Consider the following 15,289-nt stretch of genomic DNA (forward strand, 5'->3'; position numbering starts at 1 on the left):
TGGTCATGTCAGGTAGGCATCATTCATACCCCTGCAAGATCAAGTACAAGGAGCTGGCAATCAGTTTGGGCATCTGAGGCATATGGCTGCTTGAGTCCAGATACAGTCACTGACTTATGAAGCAGTAGCAGTTTATTTTTAAAGAACAAATTAACTGTGCACACAGTATAATCTCATTTTGTATTAAATAGCCAAGGGCTAGTGGCATGTTGTAGTGTGGACAAACTAGTTAGCGTCAGATACTAAACAGTGTATTGATTTTACTAAATTAATACCTTCTCCTGCTGTTCTCTCAGATATCAATGAATGTGACGAAGACCCCAACATCTGTCTTTTTGGTTCCTGCACCAATACTCCTGGGGGCTTCCAGTGCATCTGCCCCCCGGGCTTTGTGTTGTCTGACAATGGCCGGAGATGCTTTGGTAAGCTTTGCGAGGACTCCCGTGTAGTAATTTGCCTTTGGAAACTTCAGAGCTAGAACAGTACACCATCGTGTTAGTGTTTGTTACTCCAAAATATGTATCCATGGCATCTGTATCTTTGTAAGTTAAAAATACAGGTCTCAAAAGTGTATGTGCTAGACAACTTTTAAGGTATTTTGAGTTATTGGCTTTGTTTCTACATGTTTTTTAATTTCATACTAAAAAAACTTGTTTCACCAGTTTCATTGTATTGTTGGCATAGATTTTTGTTTTTTTTATACGTTGGGATTGTGAGTTGCTTTTCATGGGATTTAATTTACAGAAAGTGACCTAGATTATTTTTGTTAGGCAATAATGTAATAGTGGGAAGAGGGATATGGAAATCATTTTGATGATGTCTACATTTCCTAAGTACATTATAAAAATATTTTAAACGTTTTAAATGATTAAAATTTCATAGACAGGACAATTTAAATTGGCAAGTCAAGTAAGTCAGCAGCGAAGGACTTCCAGACCTGCCTTAACTGCTGATCTTAATCTGCATCATATGTGCGGCCCATCAGAAACGCTGTCAGAGACAGTCACATGCAAATTATTCCTTCTTTGCAAATGACCGGTGAGGGGGTCTGTGGTGTGTGTTTTCTTGATTTAGATACTCGCCAGAGCTTCTGCTTCACAAACTTTGAGAATGGAAAGTGTTCTGTACCCAAAGCTTTTAACACCACAAAGGCAAAATGCTGTTGCAGTAAAATGCCAGGAGAGGGCTGGGGGGACCCCTGTGAGCTGTGCCCCAAAGACGATGAAGGTAAGAGCAGAGATATAAAACACTGTTTTGTGCTAATGTTGAAATGTTTGTCAGAATTTGGTTTGCATAATGGATGACTATTTTGAGGGTGAAGTTAACCCCTCACGTATACACTGTGATGGTTCAGTGAGCAACCTGATCTGAGGCACGTCCTCGACTTCTGTATTCGTCATGTGTAAGTGCAGGTAGAGGTGCACCTTATTTCATTTGTCCCCCAAAATTGGAATTACTTGCTTTCAGAGGAATGAATTGGAGAGGTGCAGGGCAGGGGTGCTAGTTACATTGCACATTACTGCAGGAGCTCCACGTGGGTGCTGCGTCACAGCTGTGCCTCTCAGGATCCTGTGATGTTCTGAGAAGCCGAGTCAGCACAGTGGCCATTTGCAGGGACAGACCAAGAGCCTCGCGGGTCTTGTTAGTGTGGCTGAAATGTTGGGCGGCTCCCAGCATACTCTAAACTGGCTTGGTGTCCCGTCTGGGTAGGGGGGCCTCCAGCTCCTTGGCATTGAATGAGAAAAGAGTCAGAAGCCCTCAGCAGGTGGCATCCTGGAAGGAGCTGGGCAAGCTCAGGCAGCCTTCTCTAAATATGCTCAGTGTTGCTTTTGAAACAAATCATAAAGGGAAAATAAATGATTCTTAGTAAAAAACACCTTTGCAGAAGATAATTAGTCTAATTTCCTGTATATTGTTAATGAGTTCTTAAGTTCTCTGATCATTAAACCTCTTCGATAATGGGAAATCTGTATTTTTCTCTGTAGTTGCATTCCAGGATTTGTGTCCTTATGGCCATGGAACTGTTCCTAGTCTTCATGATACCCGTGAAGGTGTGGTTTGTTGTATTTTATTCCTATAGTCTTCTTCTAATATATATTATTGTACATTTATTTTGTAAATCATGCTAATTTTATTATATAACAGTGTATTATAGTTAATGTGCATATACATTTATTGTATATAATATGCATTATATTTATCATAAGACTTGTGGTATGTGAAATACATTATTTCTCTGGTAAAAGAAACATTGACATGTCTAAGAAATTTTAAGTCTCTGTTGCATAGATACAGATGGTATCAGCATACCTTTTTATATAAGGAAATTTACAGGCAATTCTGTACTTTAGATGTCAATGAGTGTCTAGAGAGTCCAGGCATTTGTGCCGATGGTCAGTGCATCAACACAGACGGGTCTTTTCGCTGTGAGTGTCCCATGGGCTACAACCTGGATTACACTGGAGTACGCTGCGTGGGTGAGTATGGACTCCGCATGACATGCTTTTAAAGTGCTATTCCTCTTGTATTCAGCAGAAGGCCTCTAGGCATCCTGGGTGGTGGTAGGATTTACAAAGCCAGGAGAAGGAGCTAGTAACCACTCTTCTCTTCTCTCATCATCCATTTTCCGTTAGACCTGGTTTATGTGAACATGGGAAGAGCTGTCCAAACTCCGCCTTCAACCAGTTACACAAACTGATGTGTCTGGAGATTCACAGTTGCCAAAACCACTCACCGAGGAAAGAGATCCGTTTTACTTTATGGCTTCCCACACCTGCTCTTGTAGCAGAAGACCACCTCCCTCACTGGGCTTGTAATTTTTCAGGCAAGCGCGGCTATGTGGGGGCTCGGAACATTGCACTCTTGATCCTTCAGGGTCCTTTGCACTGCACAGCGTCAGCCAAGCCCAAGGTGGATGCAAGAGTCATGTGTGCCCTGCGCAGATCCTGGAAGTGTGTGTGGGCCAGCTGGATATTCACGAGCATGCTGCTATTAAACTCAAACTTCTCCAGATTTTGTGCACTTTCTTATTCTTTTTCAGATACTGATGAATGTTCAATCGGCAATCCATGTGGAAATGGTACCTGCACCAACGTCATTGGGAGTTTTGAATGCCATTGCAATGACGGCTTTGAGCCAGGGCCCATGATGACTTGTGAAGGCAAGTGATACCTTTCTTGGGCATTATCTCTCCTTGATGGAGAAGGGGTTTCTTTGACGATGTTTCAGCTTTTATTTATGTTGTTCTGATGTTCTGTTGATGAGTATATTCATCACAGATATATTTTCCTTTACTCCAATGAGCATAGTTTCAGTAGCCACCTTACAGCCTTTATCTGGTAATTCTGGGTCATCCCAGATTAGACATCGACTGACTGACTGCCTTTTCCCTTGAAGTTGGATCACGTCTTCCTGGCTCTCTAGGATGCCAGTTAACTGTGGATTATACCTGAATATTGTGAATGAGATCTTCTGGAATCAGTTATATTACACCAAAGAAAGTTGATGCCTTTGTACGATCATAAAAACAGCCTGTCAGGCCTGTAGAAGTCAGTGGTTGAGATTTGTTCTGTCTTTAAGTCTCAGTGGCTAGCTTCTTTGATTTTATCCCACACATGCACAGTTAAGTCAGCACCTCAGGCGAAGTTTACAGCCCTCTCCTTTCTGGGGTTCCCCCTCACTCTTCTGCAGCCTTGGGTGCCCCAAGGCTGACTGTCCCCTGATTCCTCTGGACAAAAACTCAGGGAGTTCCTAGTGGAGATTTAGCTGCCAGGTGCCATCGCTGAACCATTGCCATCTGCAGGGTAATTTCAGGGGGAGAAAGGTGGAGGAGCTTATTCCTGGTTGTGCACTGGGCTTCAACTCACCACTGAAAACTACTTCAGGTAGTTGTTTTTGTGTGTGTTTTTTTTCAAGGTTTATCATTATTACTACCAGAGAATGAGCTTGTTGTATACCCATACCAGAGTGCACTTTCTGTTATCCTGTGACATTCTGTATGGCTGTCAAGTAAAAACATCAGTGTTTATTTAAACAAATAATTAGAACTCTAGGCTGAGCACATGCTTGCCTGTTTCTTCAATCAGATATCAATGAGTGTACCCAGAACCCGCTGCTGTGTGCTTTCCGCTGCATGAACACCTTCGGGTCCTATGAATGCACGTGCCCGATTGGCTACGCGCTCAGAGAAGACCAGAAGATGTGCAAAGGTAAGACCACAGACGAGGGGGTCAAGAGAACTCTATTTGCCGTGCTGGGAAAATATTTCAATGACTTTATACTTCCCAGCTATCTTCTTCTAGGGCTTTACAGAAATGTATCTGACAGTATTTTGCTGATAGAGTTCCAGCCTTCATAGCAAAAGACACTTGATGGCCTCTCCAGTCAAGGCAAAGATAAGATGGGTTGATGGCACACCATTGTCACCATCTTGGGCTCTTATTAAAGGAAAGCTTGCCCTTGCCCGAACTCATCATGATGACCAGTGCTGAAACTTATAAATATAGAATACAGCCAACTTGACAGAAGACTGGTCTCCTCCTGTCTCTGTCAGACAAGAAGATTACCTTGTAAGAGCCAGAAAACCAGAAATATGATTCAGAAGTACTAAACAGTAGCCTGCTCCTGAAAGCATTCTGCTGTTATTTTTTCCCATTACCACTGTATTGTAGACCTGGATGAATGTGCTGAAGGGCTGCATGACTGTGAATCTAGAGGCATGATGTGCAAGAATCTGATTGGCACCTTCATGTGCATCTGCCCGCCTGGGACGACCCGGAGGCCTGATGGGGAAGGCTGCGTAGGTAAGGTTCTGTGGCGTCTGCTCACTGAATGTTCTCCCTCCAAGACCGATTTACAGCACTGTTCCCAATCCATCCTGCTGCCAGCCACCTGTTTCTCCAGCTGTTAGAGGTGGTGTCAGAGCCAGATTGCTTCCCTGTCGGGTCCATGGCATATAAAAGGTCCGGATAAGGTGGCGGCAGCCGTGCCCATCATAAAACATATGTGCTCGTGCTTTTTCCTGATTCTGTGTCCTGTAAATCTAAAACACTGAATTTAGAAGTAATAGAAAAACTCCTTGAAACAATTCTATTCATGTAGCAGAATAAAAGTATGTGTTCATGTTCCCATTTTTGTGTCACCCCATGAATGAGGAGAGCATGAAGGCAGATAACTCCAGAACCCTATTGCAGGCTAGGTATCTCTGTGACTTGGCCATAATTGTAAACATGAGTCATCCCTAAAGAGAAGAAGTAGGGCTGGATCTCCAAGGTGACTTCAGGAGTTTAAGCCATTACGATTTCATGATGCATGCCAAAGTCTCGTGCCATGAGAGCTGGTCATGACCACCTTGTCCCTCCCCTCAGCACATTTTCCCCCATGTTGTCACCTGGCATACTGCAGCCCACTATAGTCTTCCTCCTCCTCAAGATAAGGTGGCTCCACATCCTTAATTAAGAATCTGTTGCTCCATTTCTAATCTCTAATACCTAGAAAAATATGGGTAATGTTTGAGGAATAGTTGAAGATCAGTAATTTCACATTTAAAAAAAATAAGAGTACAGTTTCTTAAAAATGAATCTATTAGTGATGGCCTAGTTCTAGGAGTTGGAATGGAGAGTGGCTGCAAGGGACAGTAGGGATCCCTGTGGGAGATGGAAACATCCTAACTGGATTGTGGGATAACTATGATTCCAATTTAGTAAAAAGTCATTGTACACTTAAAACATGCAAACTTTATAGCAAGTAAATTAATAAGGGCTGTTTTTGAAAATGAATCTACCTCAGGAAGAGAAATACAAAGTTGTCTGCCACAGCCTTGTTTGTAGCAATCATCAAAAAAATAAATAAATAAACAACTTAAATGCCTGTCACATGAGGGTATTGAAATAAATGTGGCACATCAAAGCTATGAAATATTAAGTAGTTAAAAGGAATAATATGTAAGTGTATATGTATTGAAGTGGAAAGAACTCAAAGGTTATAGTTATAGAGCAATGTATACAATATGTTACATTTTAAAATTGTAAATAATACCCTAAGTTTTCTGTGGGTATATATGCAAGCAAGAACAAAAATAAGAAAAGATTTAAAAAGGTAAACTCCAATTCATAGAAGGAATTATCTCCAGGGAAGATACTGAGATTAGAGGTCACTGGTCTGAAGTGGAGTCAACCTTATCTGCTATTTTAGTATTTTACAAAAGTGAATTCCTGAATTCCATGAGCAATATAAGACTAGTTTTTAAGTGTCTGCAACAACTCCTCAGACTATAACCAGATTTCCTAGTTTATATTAATCTATTATATATTTCTTTCAAAATATACTACTTAATCAAGTTAAAAATAGATTACATCAGTTTGGTTACACAGTGATTCTTTCAAAAACACTATTCTCCCAAGATCTGAAAATGCAGAAGATAAACCTAGATTTCTAATGTCATGTTTATAGAATAATATGTGTTTCTCAAAACCTTGCACAGGGCAAATGCTAACAAATATGAAGGGTAGAAACAAAATGTATGGAAGACACCCTTAACCATCCTGCCTACTTACTGTACATGAGATCCATTTTCATTTATTTCTCTTTATTTTATTTGAATATGTACATACATTTTAATTTCATCTGGCTAAAATACTTAGACTTGTATGAAAGTTTCTTATCTTTGTAACTAGCTGAACTTTATATGTGTTTCCTGGGAAGAGGTGGTAGGCATTGTGGTCAACTTAAGAACTCAGGTTTCTGGTCCTGAATCTGCCACCACTGAACTGCATGTCTTGAAAGTGACTTAATTCTCTTTGCCTCAGTTTCCTCCTCTATAGACTGAGAATCTATGATTTGGGTGGAAAGAAGAGAAGGGTGTTTCTAGCTCTAATAATATTTATGACCCTACCAACTTAGTTTTTCAAAGACAAGACCCAGGGGAGCATTATAAATCTAAATATTTTCACTGTTGAAAGACACTGTAAAAGATAGTTTTGAAAACTTTTCTGATCCTCAAGCTTCTCATGATACCATGCGGATAACTGAAATTTCTACAAAACTTTTTCAGTCATCAGAAAACTCTTTGTAGAGAAGTTTTACTCAGACACGCTTTTAGAATTAGAAATTCCATAATAAACAGCCAAAATATTATAAATAAAAATTGTTTAAAAATGTCAGAGTGAAAGATAAAGCCACAAAAAAATCATTTAAGTGCTGAGTACAATGAAATTGGGAGTCCAACAAACTTACCCAAAATATGTCAAGTGCAGTAGAAACTGAAAATATTACAGGCTAAAAATTGAAGTTATTAAGGATATTGAAAACCTCTACAGAAAATTATAAACTGAATCAGACATAGTCAATTTATGCAATATATTATGCCCTAGTAATTATTTTTTAATGAATGAATAGAAAAATCCAACAGAAAAAAATTCACCAAGATGGTTAAATTTTAATGAAAATGCCATCAGAATACTTTTTTGGAATCCACTGACATTTCATATTAAAAGCTTTGTTTTAAAGATGATGCAATAAAAATGTGTCATCTCACTTCCACCCCATGAAGATTTTAGAAATACGGCAGAGGAGGGAGAATATTTGTCTTAATTTAAGTGAAGAGGGGGGGTCATAACTACAGACTCTGAAGAGTATCTTTCAAAAAATAAAAAATTTCAAACAAAAACACAGAAAACGTTCAGTGGTATATTCTTTAGACTTTGGTGGAATGCAGGTCTTTCTCAGTAACTGCCCCAGTTTTAAAAGTTCATCCAATGATCTTTGATCAGAAGATTGGGGCCACAGGCAAATAAGAAATAGGAAATGGTTTTGTGGATGCCCAGTGCACTTCCACACTGTTGTGTCAAGAAATGTAGATGTGAAAGAGAAAACACAGTGACATGCTAAGACTTAAAGAGCTTCCCTCAGAACCACACGGACCTCTTAAACTACCTGAAATCTTGGGTGCACGTGCCCTAGGCAGAGAACATAACCAATATAGCCAGAAAATGTTCTTACAATAAGTGTGAATCGAAACTGTAGCCTGTGCCCGGTTCAGCACTGGTGACATGATTCACTGTTTTTCACCAAGTAGCTGAACTTGAAGAAAATCAAAGATGAATAATTACACAAGACTGCAACAAATGTATACCAACTGGGGAGAAAAGAAGAAAGGAAATTAGACAATAGATGAAAACACCTCAGGAACAGAAGGAGAGCTTAGAAATTAGTTTTGGTAATCTCTAAGAGATGCCATTAAAGAAAAATTCAAATAGATGGAAGAGGCTGAACATGAAGATAAAACAATACCAAAAGGTAATGATTTAGCAGAACTCAGGGCGAAAAAAATGATTGCAGATGTTAAAGCCACATCAGAAGCACAAAACAAGTAGACAGGGATGCAAACAATCAGAAATGTGGATATGGAACTGATTAATAGGAAGATGATTGAGGCGGAAGACAAGAAATCCAAATACATGCTTAAATCCTGGAAAAAGAGGAAGCTGGAAAGAAAGAAATTGAAACTTATTTGAGTATTTGTGAAGGAAAATCTTGTGGAAAATACTTATATCTGAATGTTACAAGAGCCCGTTGCCTCATGAAAAAGTGTTACAGAGCATTGATTTATTAATTTATTGAACCCCTGCTTTGTTTGTGGTTCTTGGAATACCAGAATGAACTAAGAAGGACAAGTTTCCCTCTTGCCTCCTGCAGCCCTGCTCCCATGTTATGTTCTGGTCAGGGAGAAAACAGACATCCAACAAATAACAAAATGATCAACGTGAGAATTTCATGAAGTGGTAAGTCTTCTTAAGAGAATGCAATATTAGTTATTGAATGGTGGCTTCTTTGGGACACACGTTCAAGGAAGGGTTCTCCAGTGAGGTGACCTGAGAGCTGGAACCTCGAAATGAAAAATAGGGAAAAAGCAATATGAGCAAACACCCCAAAAGCAGAAACCTCAGGGGCTGGGGTCTGAGCAGGCCAAGTGGCTTGAAATGAGATCCAAAGGTGGGCCAGGGCACAGTGGGCCATGGCAAAGAGTTTGGGTCTGTGCTAAGCACATCATGGCAGAGGGATTCAGAGTGTGGCTGATGGGTATGAGAAATGTGATTTCTTACCTACCAGCTCTGTGACTTTGGGCAAGCTGGCCTCACTATGTGCCTCAAATTTCTCACCTAAAAACAAATGGGAACTGTGAGAATACTTACCTCATAGGATTCTTGGGAGAATTAAACCTCTAAATTCATGTCAACCCCTTAGAACAGTGCTTGGCATATAGTAAATTCAATTATGTTAGTTGTTTTTATGGTCCAGTTTATTTGTTTTAAATCTCTGGTTGCCTTGTAGATAATGTATTTGCAAGGGAATAGGAGAAGAAGCAGGGCTCATTTAGGTGGATGTTTTACTCACCCAGATGAGAGATGAGGGGAGCACGGATAAAGGTCACAGCACTGTAGAAGTGCGGTTCAATGGAAAAATTCAGAATATACTTTGGAGATACCCCACAGTATTTGCTGATGGACTGACTGTATGTGGTGGATGAAGGAAGAGAGGTATAAAAGATGAGTCCTAAGATTTTTACATGAATAAGTGATTGGATGATGCTACTATTAATATGGAAAAGACTGGAAGAAACAGGTGTGGTTGGGGGTACAGAACAATAGAAATTGTTTTGAGCATGTTAACGGTCAGATGTGCATTAGCTTCCCAACTGGTAACATCAAGCAGGCAGATATATTTATGAGGCATAGCTATAAATTTCTAGCAAATAGGTGGGTGTTTAAAAAAAAAATCATAGGATTCAGTAAGAACACAGAGAGGAAACATAGAGAGCAGAACAAGGAGTGACTGAGCTCTGGCCACCCCAGAATTCAAAGTGATTAAAATATTTAGGAGACTAAAATTGCTAGATTCGGAAGCTAGCAAGATAGGAAGTTCCAGGTCAGTGTGGAATTGTGTGAGTTAAAAGAATGGATTATTCAAGGAGTTAGATAGGAGTCACTTATGCACCGTGCTGCTGCCATGTAGAGTAAGATATAGACAGTGAAGTAATAATTAGATTTGGTGGCCTCATCAGGAATAGTTTCTGTGTAGGCAAAGCACACATGGGTTAAGAAAAAGAATCAGAGGTGAGGAATTGGAGACAGTAACCATACATCATTCTTTCTGAGAATTTGTATGGAACCACAAGACAAATCTTGAGAAAACAACCTTGAGAAATAACAAAAGCAATCTGGAGAAAAAAGAACAAATCATACTTCCTAATTTCAAATTATACCATAAAATTATAGTAATCAAAATAGTATGGTATTAGCATAAAAAGACACACAGATCAATAGAACAGAAGAGAAAGCCCAGGAGTAAACCCAGGTGTGTATAATTATCAGTTAAATTCTGACAAAGGAGCCATGAATAACAACAGGGGAAGGACAGTCTCTTCAATAAATGTTGTTGGGAAAACTGGACAGTCCCATGTAAAAGAATGAGATTGGACCCCTATCTTAAACCATATACAAAAATCAACTCAAAATGGACTAATAACTTGAATGAAAGATCTGAAATCATAAAATGCCTAGAAGAAAACATAGGGGTAAATTCCTTGACATTGGTCTTGGCAATGATTTTCTGGTTTTGACACCAAAAGTAAAATAAAGAAGTGACAATACTTAAACCAAGAAGCTTCTGTTCAATAAAGGAAATCATCAGCAAAATGAGAAGCACCCTGTGAAATGGGAGAGAATATTTGCAAACTGCATTTCAAGAGGTTAATATCCAAAATATACAAGGAACTCTACAACTCATCACAAAAACAACCCAATCTGATTTAAAAAGAGACCTAAAAAGACATTTTTCCAAAGAGGACATACAGATGGCTAACATGTACCTGAAATCACTTAAATCACTAATCATCAGGGAAATGAAAATTAAAACCACAATGAAATCAACCTCAACACCTGTTACAATGGCTATTGTCAAAAAAGACAAGAGATAACAGATGTTGACAAGGATGTGGAGAAAAGGGAATATTTGTACACCATACCCTTGTACACTGTCAGTAGGACTGTAAACTGGTGCAACCACTATACATGGAGCATGGAGGTTTGCCTCAGATTAAAAGCAAAACTCCCATAGGATCCAGCAATCCCATTTCTCTGTATATATCTAAAGGAAACAAAAACATTATCTGAAAAACATGTCTGTACTTCCATGTTCATCACAGCATTATTCACAGAAGCCAAGGTATGGAGACTATGCTAAGTGTCTGTCAGTGGATAAATAGATCAAGAAAATGCGATATAGACAGATGATAGATCTGTAGATGCAGGTATATAGTGGATTAATATTCAGCCTTTGAAAAGAAGGAAATCATCATTTGTAATGGCATTGATGAATCTGAGGGACATTATAGTAAGTGAAATGAGCCAGTCACAGAAAAACATATACTGCATGGTAATACATGTGAAATCTTAAAAAAAAAAAAACTCACAGAAACAGTAGAAAAATGTTTGCCAGGGGCTGTGGAGTGGGGGAAATAGCGAAAGGTTGGTAAAAGGGTACAAACTTGTAGTTATAAGATGAATAAGGACAGAGAATCTAACGTATAACATGGTGACTATAGTTGATAACACTGAATCATATAATTGAAATTTGACAAGAGAATATCACCTAAATATTCTCACCCAAAAAAAAAAGTGAATATATGAGGGGTTTGATGTGTTCATTAGCTCCACAGAAGGAATCTTTTCAGTGTATCTGTATATCAAGTCATCACCTTGTACTCTGTAAATATCTTACAATCTTACTTGTTAATTTTACCTCAATAAATAAAACTGGACATAAAAATAAGAGTCAGAAACAAGGAAAGGGAAAGGGGAAGGAAGGGAAGAAGGGAGGAAGAAATATTTTTGTTCCCTGAAGGGGAACAAAAATATAGTAGTAACTGGAAGGTAATATGTTATTAAGAGAGATTGGCAGTCATTAGAAAATATAGACTGAGGGAATGATTCGTTGAAAAGGAGAATTGTGAAATCTTGGAAGGCAGTCCAGCATATGAGCAAAAGGACTGGCTTCTGAGAAAAACCAGAGAACCTTCATCCACTGCAAAAATGGAAGGTCAAAAGTGAAGTGCAGACAGGAGGCCCGTAGCAGAGACATGAAGTTCTTCCTGTGTAGTAGGCATTTTAGAACATGGGTGTGTAGACCCACTAGGATGTGTATAGGATTGTCAAGGGGGTAGTAGTGCCCATATGAGATTTGGGTCATGAATTAAAGTGAGACGTGTCCTGTCTGTGTGCTGTCTGCAGCCTGTCATGCCGCACTGGGGGAGGCGCTGAGCAGGTCTAGTGGAGTGAGTGTAGGAAAGAGTGATGGACACGGAATGGTCAGTAATTGGCAATCCTGATGTGACCCAGAAATTGCCAAAGGATAGAAAGTGGAATGCTGGAAGTCAAAATTTCAAACGGGGTGTAACATCAAACCAAGGCACACCTACAAATTTCAAGAGAAAGAGAAAAAACAGGTCGGCTGCCAGCAACCAGGCAGAAAAAGAAAATAACTACACAAGGTAGAAAAATATCAGGCTACTATTTTTCATGTTCTCTCAGTAATTCTCCATGCTAATAGAGTAAAGCAAAAGTAATCTAAGATTTTGAGACACATCTAGTTATCTTTCAAGTATAAAAGCTATGTTATATATATCATATATATTGAGAAGAACTCATTCGTATATCCAGCAAGAGCTCTTCTTGAAAAAAATAATTCAAACTAGAATACAAATCAGAATAAAGCTGAACAGCATTAGGAATAGGGTTAGATCAAAAGTCAAACCTTGAACCCTCACATTCTAAAAATAAGACACTATACAGTTTTTAAAAATACCTCAATACTTTTATATATAAAGTTTCTGTAATTTTTCCCCTAAAACAGAAAAAGATATGTTATTACCAAGATATATCACAGTGAATCTCAGAACACTAAGAGCAAAGTGAAAATCCTTTAAGCTTCCAGAGAGAAAAAACAGATTTTCTGCAAATGAACAGTAACAGCAGGTAAAAGTAAGCAATGTAGCAATATTTTCAAAAATATTCTAAGGGAAATATTTGAACTGAAATTCTACAGTCTAGTGAGAAACCAAACAAAAATATGACATTGTCAGAACTGTATTTTAGCCTCTCTGAAATGATTACCAAACTGTGTACTCCCATACATTTTTTTAAATCAAGGGAAAGTAGTAGATACATGAAACAATGGTGAGCCAAGAAGCCCGTAAACCTCATTACTTGGTTTAAATAGATTCTGATAATACATAAAAATAGGTAACAAACCAAAATTTCTAGATGGCATCGACACAGCAGGTGGCACAGTGGTGAGTGAAAAGAAGTAACTCATGCCAAGGCACCTATTACGGCCAGAAGCTTTTGAAACAGATAGGTCTTGGCATGAATAGGCAAGCATCCATTAAGAGCATGTGGTGAAGTTGTTTCATGGTTGCCAGTAGAAGAGAAAGAAGATTATAACCTAAATGTGAGCTGGGGATAAGAGGAGGGCACGGGAAACTAGACTGATTTAGTAAATATTGAGAGAAGGGAGCAAAAGCATTTTAAATACAGAACAATATAAAATGGCAGTCAAGAATCCCAACATATCAGTAATCACAATTGATATAAATAGGTTAAACTGCTGGTTAAGAGGTATGTACTTTAGAAATTCTTTTTAACTCCAGCTTGGTGCTTTCTACAAGAAATGTGCCAAATAAAAATGTGAGAGAAATTGAAAATAAAAAGATGGAATAAGATATTCTAAGCATATGTGGATAAAAAGAAAGCATATGCAACATAGCCATCAACAAATTAAAGATTAAAAAATTAAAAAGTATAAAAAGATTTGTCATGAGCTCTCTAATGCTCCTAACAACATAGCTTCAAAAGAAAATCTCAAAATTTACAAAATATCAAACTCAGTAAGGATGTAGAGAACTTTCATAAAATAATCTTGCTCTGATTAGATTTGTCACCAACCAAAACAACAGTACTATTTAAATTCCTTCTCCCATTAACCACCTTCACACATCACATGCTCCTGTGATTGTACTCAAGGCCAGTCTAGGTGTGTGGCTGGCCTGTGTGGCCTTTACCCTACTCTCTACTCCTCCCTCACACCTACCACCCATCTGCCCTCAGCCTCTCTCTCATATCCCAAAAACTGGCATCCTCTTCCCCCTGAGTTCTTCCCCTCCATGTCTAGTGTCTTGGAGCAAGTTTATCCTTTCTGGAGGCCAATTTTCCAATTCTCCATCAAATACCACAATGCAAATGGAGAGAGAAAAGAAAGAAAAAAACACCTTGTTAAGAAAGAATCCACCAGGAAGGATGAGGTAAAGTTGAAAATAAATCATATCCACACATGCCTAGTTTTTACCCCCCATATTAGTATTTTGGTGAAGAAGTTTTAAATAAGATATGACCCACTCAAAAACAATTCCTAAATTATAATTTTATAATCTCAGTATTTATATTATTTGTTTTTCTAAAGATGAAAATGAATGCAGGACCAAGCCAGGAATCTGTGAAAACGGGCGTTGTGTTAACACTATTGGGAGCTATAGGTGCGAGTGTAATGAAGGATTTCAGTCAAGTTCCTCAGGCACTGAATGCCTTGGTGAGTTGATATACAAGTATGATTTACTTCTTCAATTTTTTAAATTTCTGTTTTATAATATTGTCACAGAATAGCCCTACATATATATCCCTGTCTGCTAAAAAATCCCCCAATCTGAGTAATCCACCTACCTCTTCCTAAAGGTACACATCTATTAAAATGACGTATTTGTCCGTGTGTGTTATATGCACGTCTGTGGGTAAGGTAATATAAATAACTACCTTAAATAGTCTTCCCAAAATTAAGATTAATTAAGCTCTATGGAAAATGTGACTTTAGTAAGACTTACATCAGGGGATGATTTAATTCCAAAAGAAAATATTTGCTATGTGAGGTAAGCTCTGCTGCATTAATATATTAAATTAAATGCCACATTTCAAAAATGCAGTGAAGGTTAATTTTTATTTTATGGCACAGAAAAATGTTTTACAAAATATTTTTGTGGGAAATTTAAGTCTCTGGCCTGTTGTATTTTAATGCTAATATGCACACATTATAAACCTTTCTAGTTCATTACAAGCAGGTATGGAAGTGGGGAGTAGTGAAGTGTAAGGCGAGCAGGGATGCAAGAGCAGAGCACCAGTCCCTTGACCTGGAGTAAAACATGTTTCAGCCATATCGGATTTTTCTCAGAACGGTGTCACCTGCT

At 38.5% G+C, this 15,289-nt stretch overlaps 1 protein-coding gene across 1 annotated transcript in view; it reads left to right on the forward strand.

The window, feature by feature from the left end:
- The window catches only part of FBN2 (fibrillin 2), a 216,351-nt gene that overhangs the window by 184,447 nt on the left and 16,615 nt on the right, over positions 1-15,289 (forward strand). The window contains exons 49-56 of the mRNA XM_073221486.1: positions 297-422; positions 1,075-1,227; positions 1,986-2,051; positions 2,352-2,477; positions 3,041-3,160; positions 4,086-4,208; positions 4,671-4,802; positions 14,515-14,640. Coding sequence (XP_073077587.1) covers positions 297-422; positions 1,075-1,227; positions 1,986-2,051; positions 2,352-2,477; positions 3,041-3,160; positions 4,086-4,208; positions 4,671-4,802; positions 14,515-14,640 — 972 coding nt within the window. The remainder of the gene's footprint in view (positions 1-296; positions 423-1,074; positions 1,228-1,985; positions 2,052-2,351; positions 2,478-3,040; positions 3,161-4,085; positions 4,209-4,670; positions 4,803-14,514; positions 14,641-15,289) is intronic.

The sequence above is a fragment of the Manis javanica genome, chromosome 14 (genome assembly GCF_040802235.1).
Source record: "Manis javanica isolate MJ-LG chromosome 14, MJ_LKY, whole genome shotgun sequence".
Taxonomy (NCBI): Eukaryota; Metazoa; Chordata; class Mammalia; order Pholidota; family Manidae; genus Manis; species Manis javanica.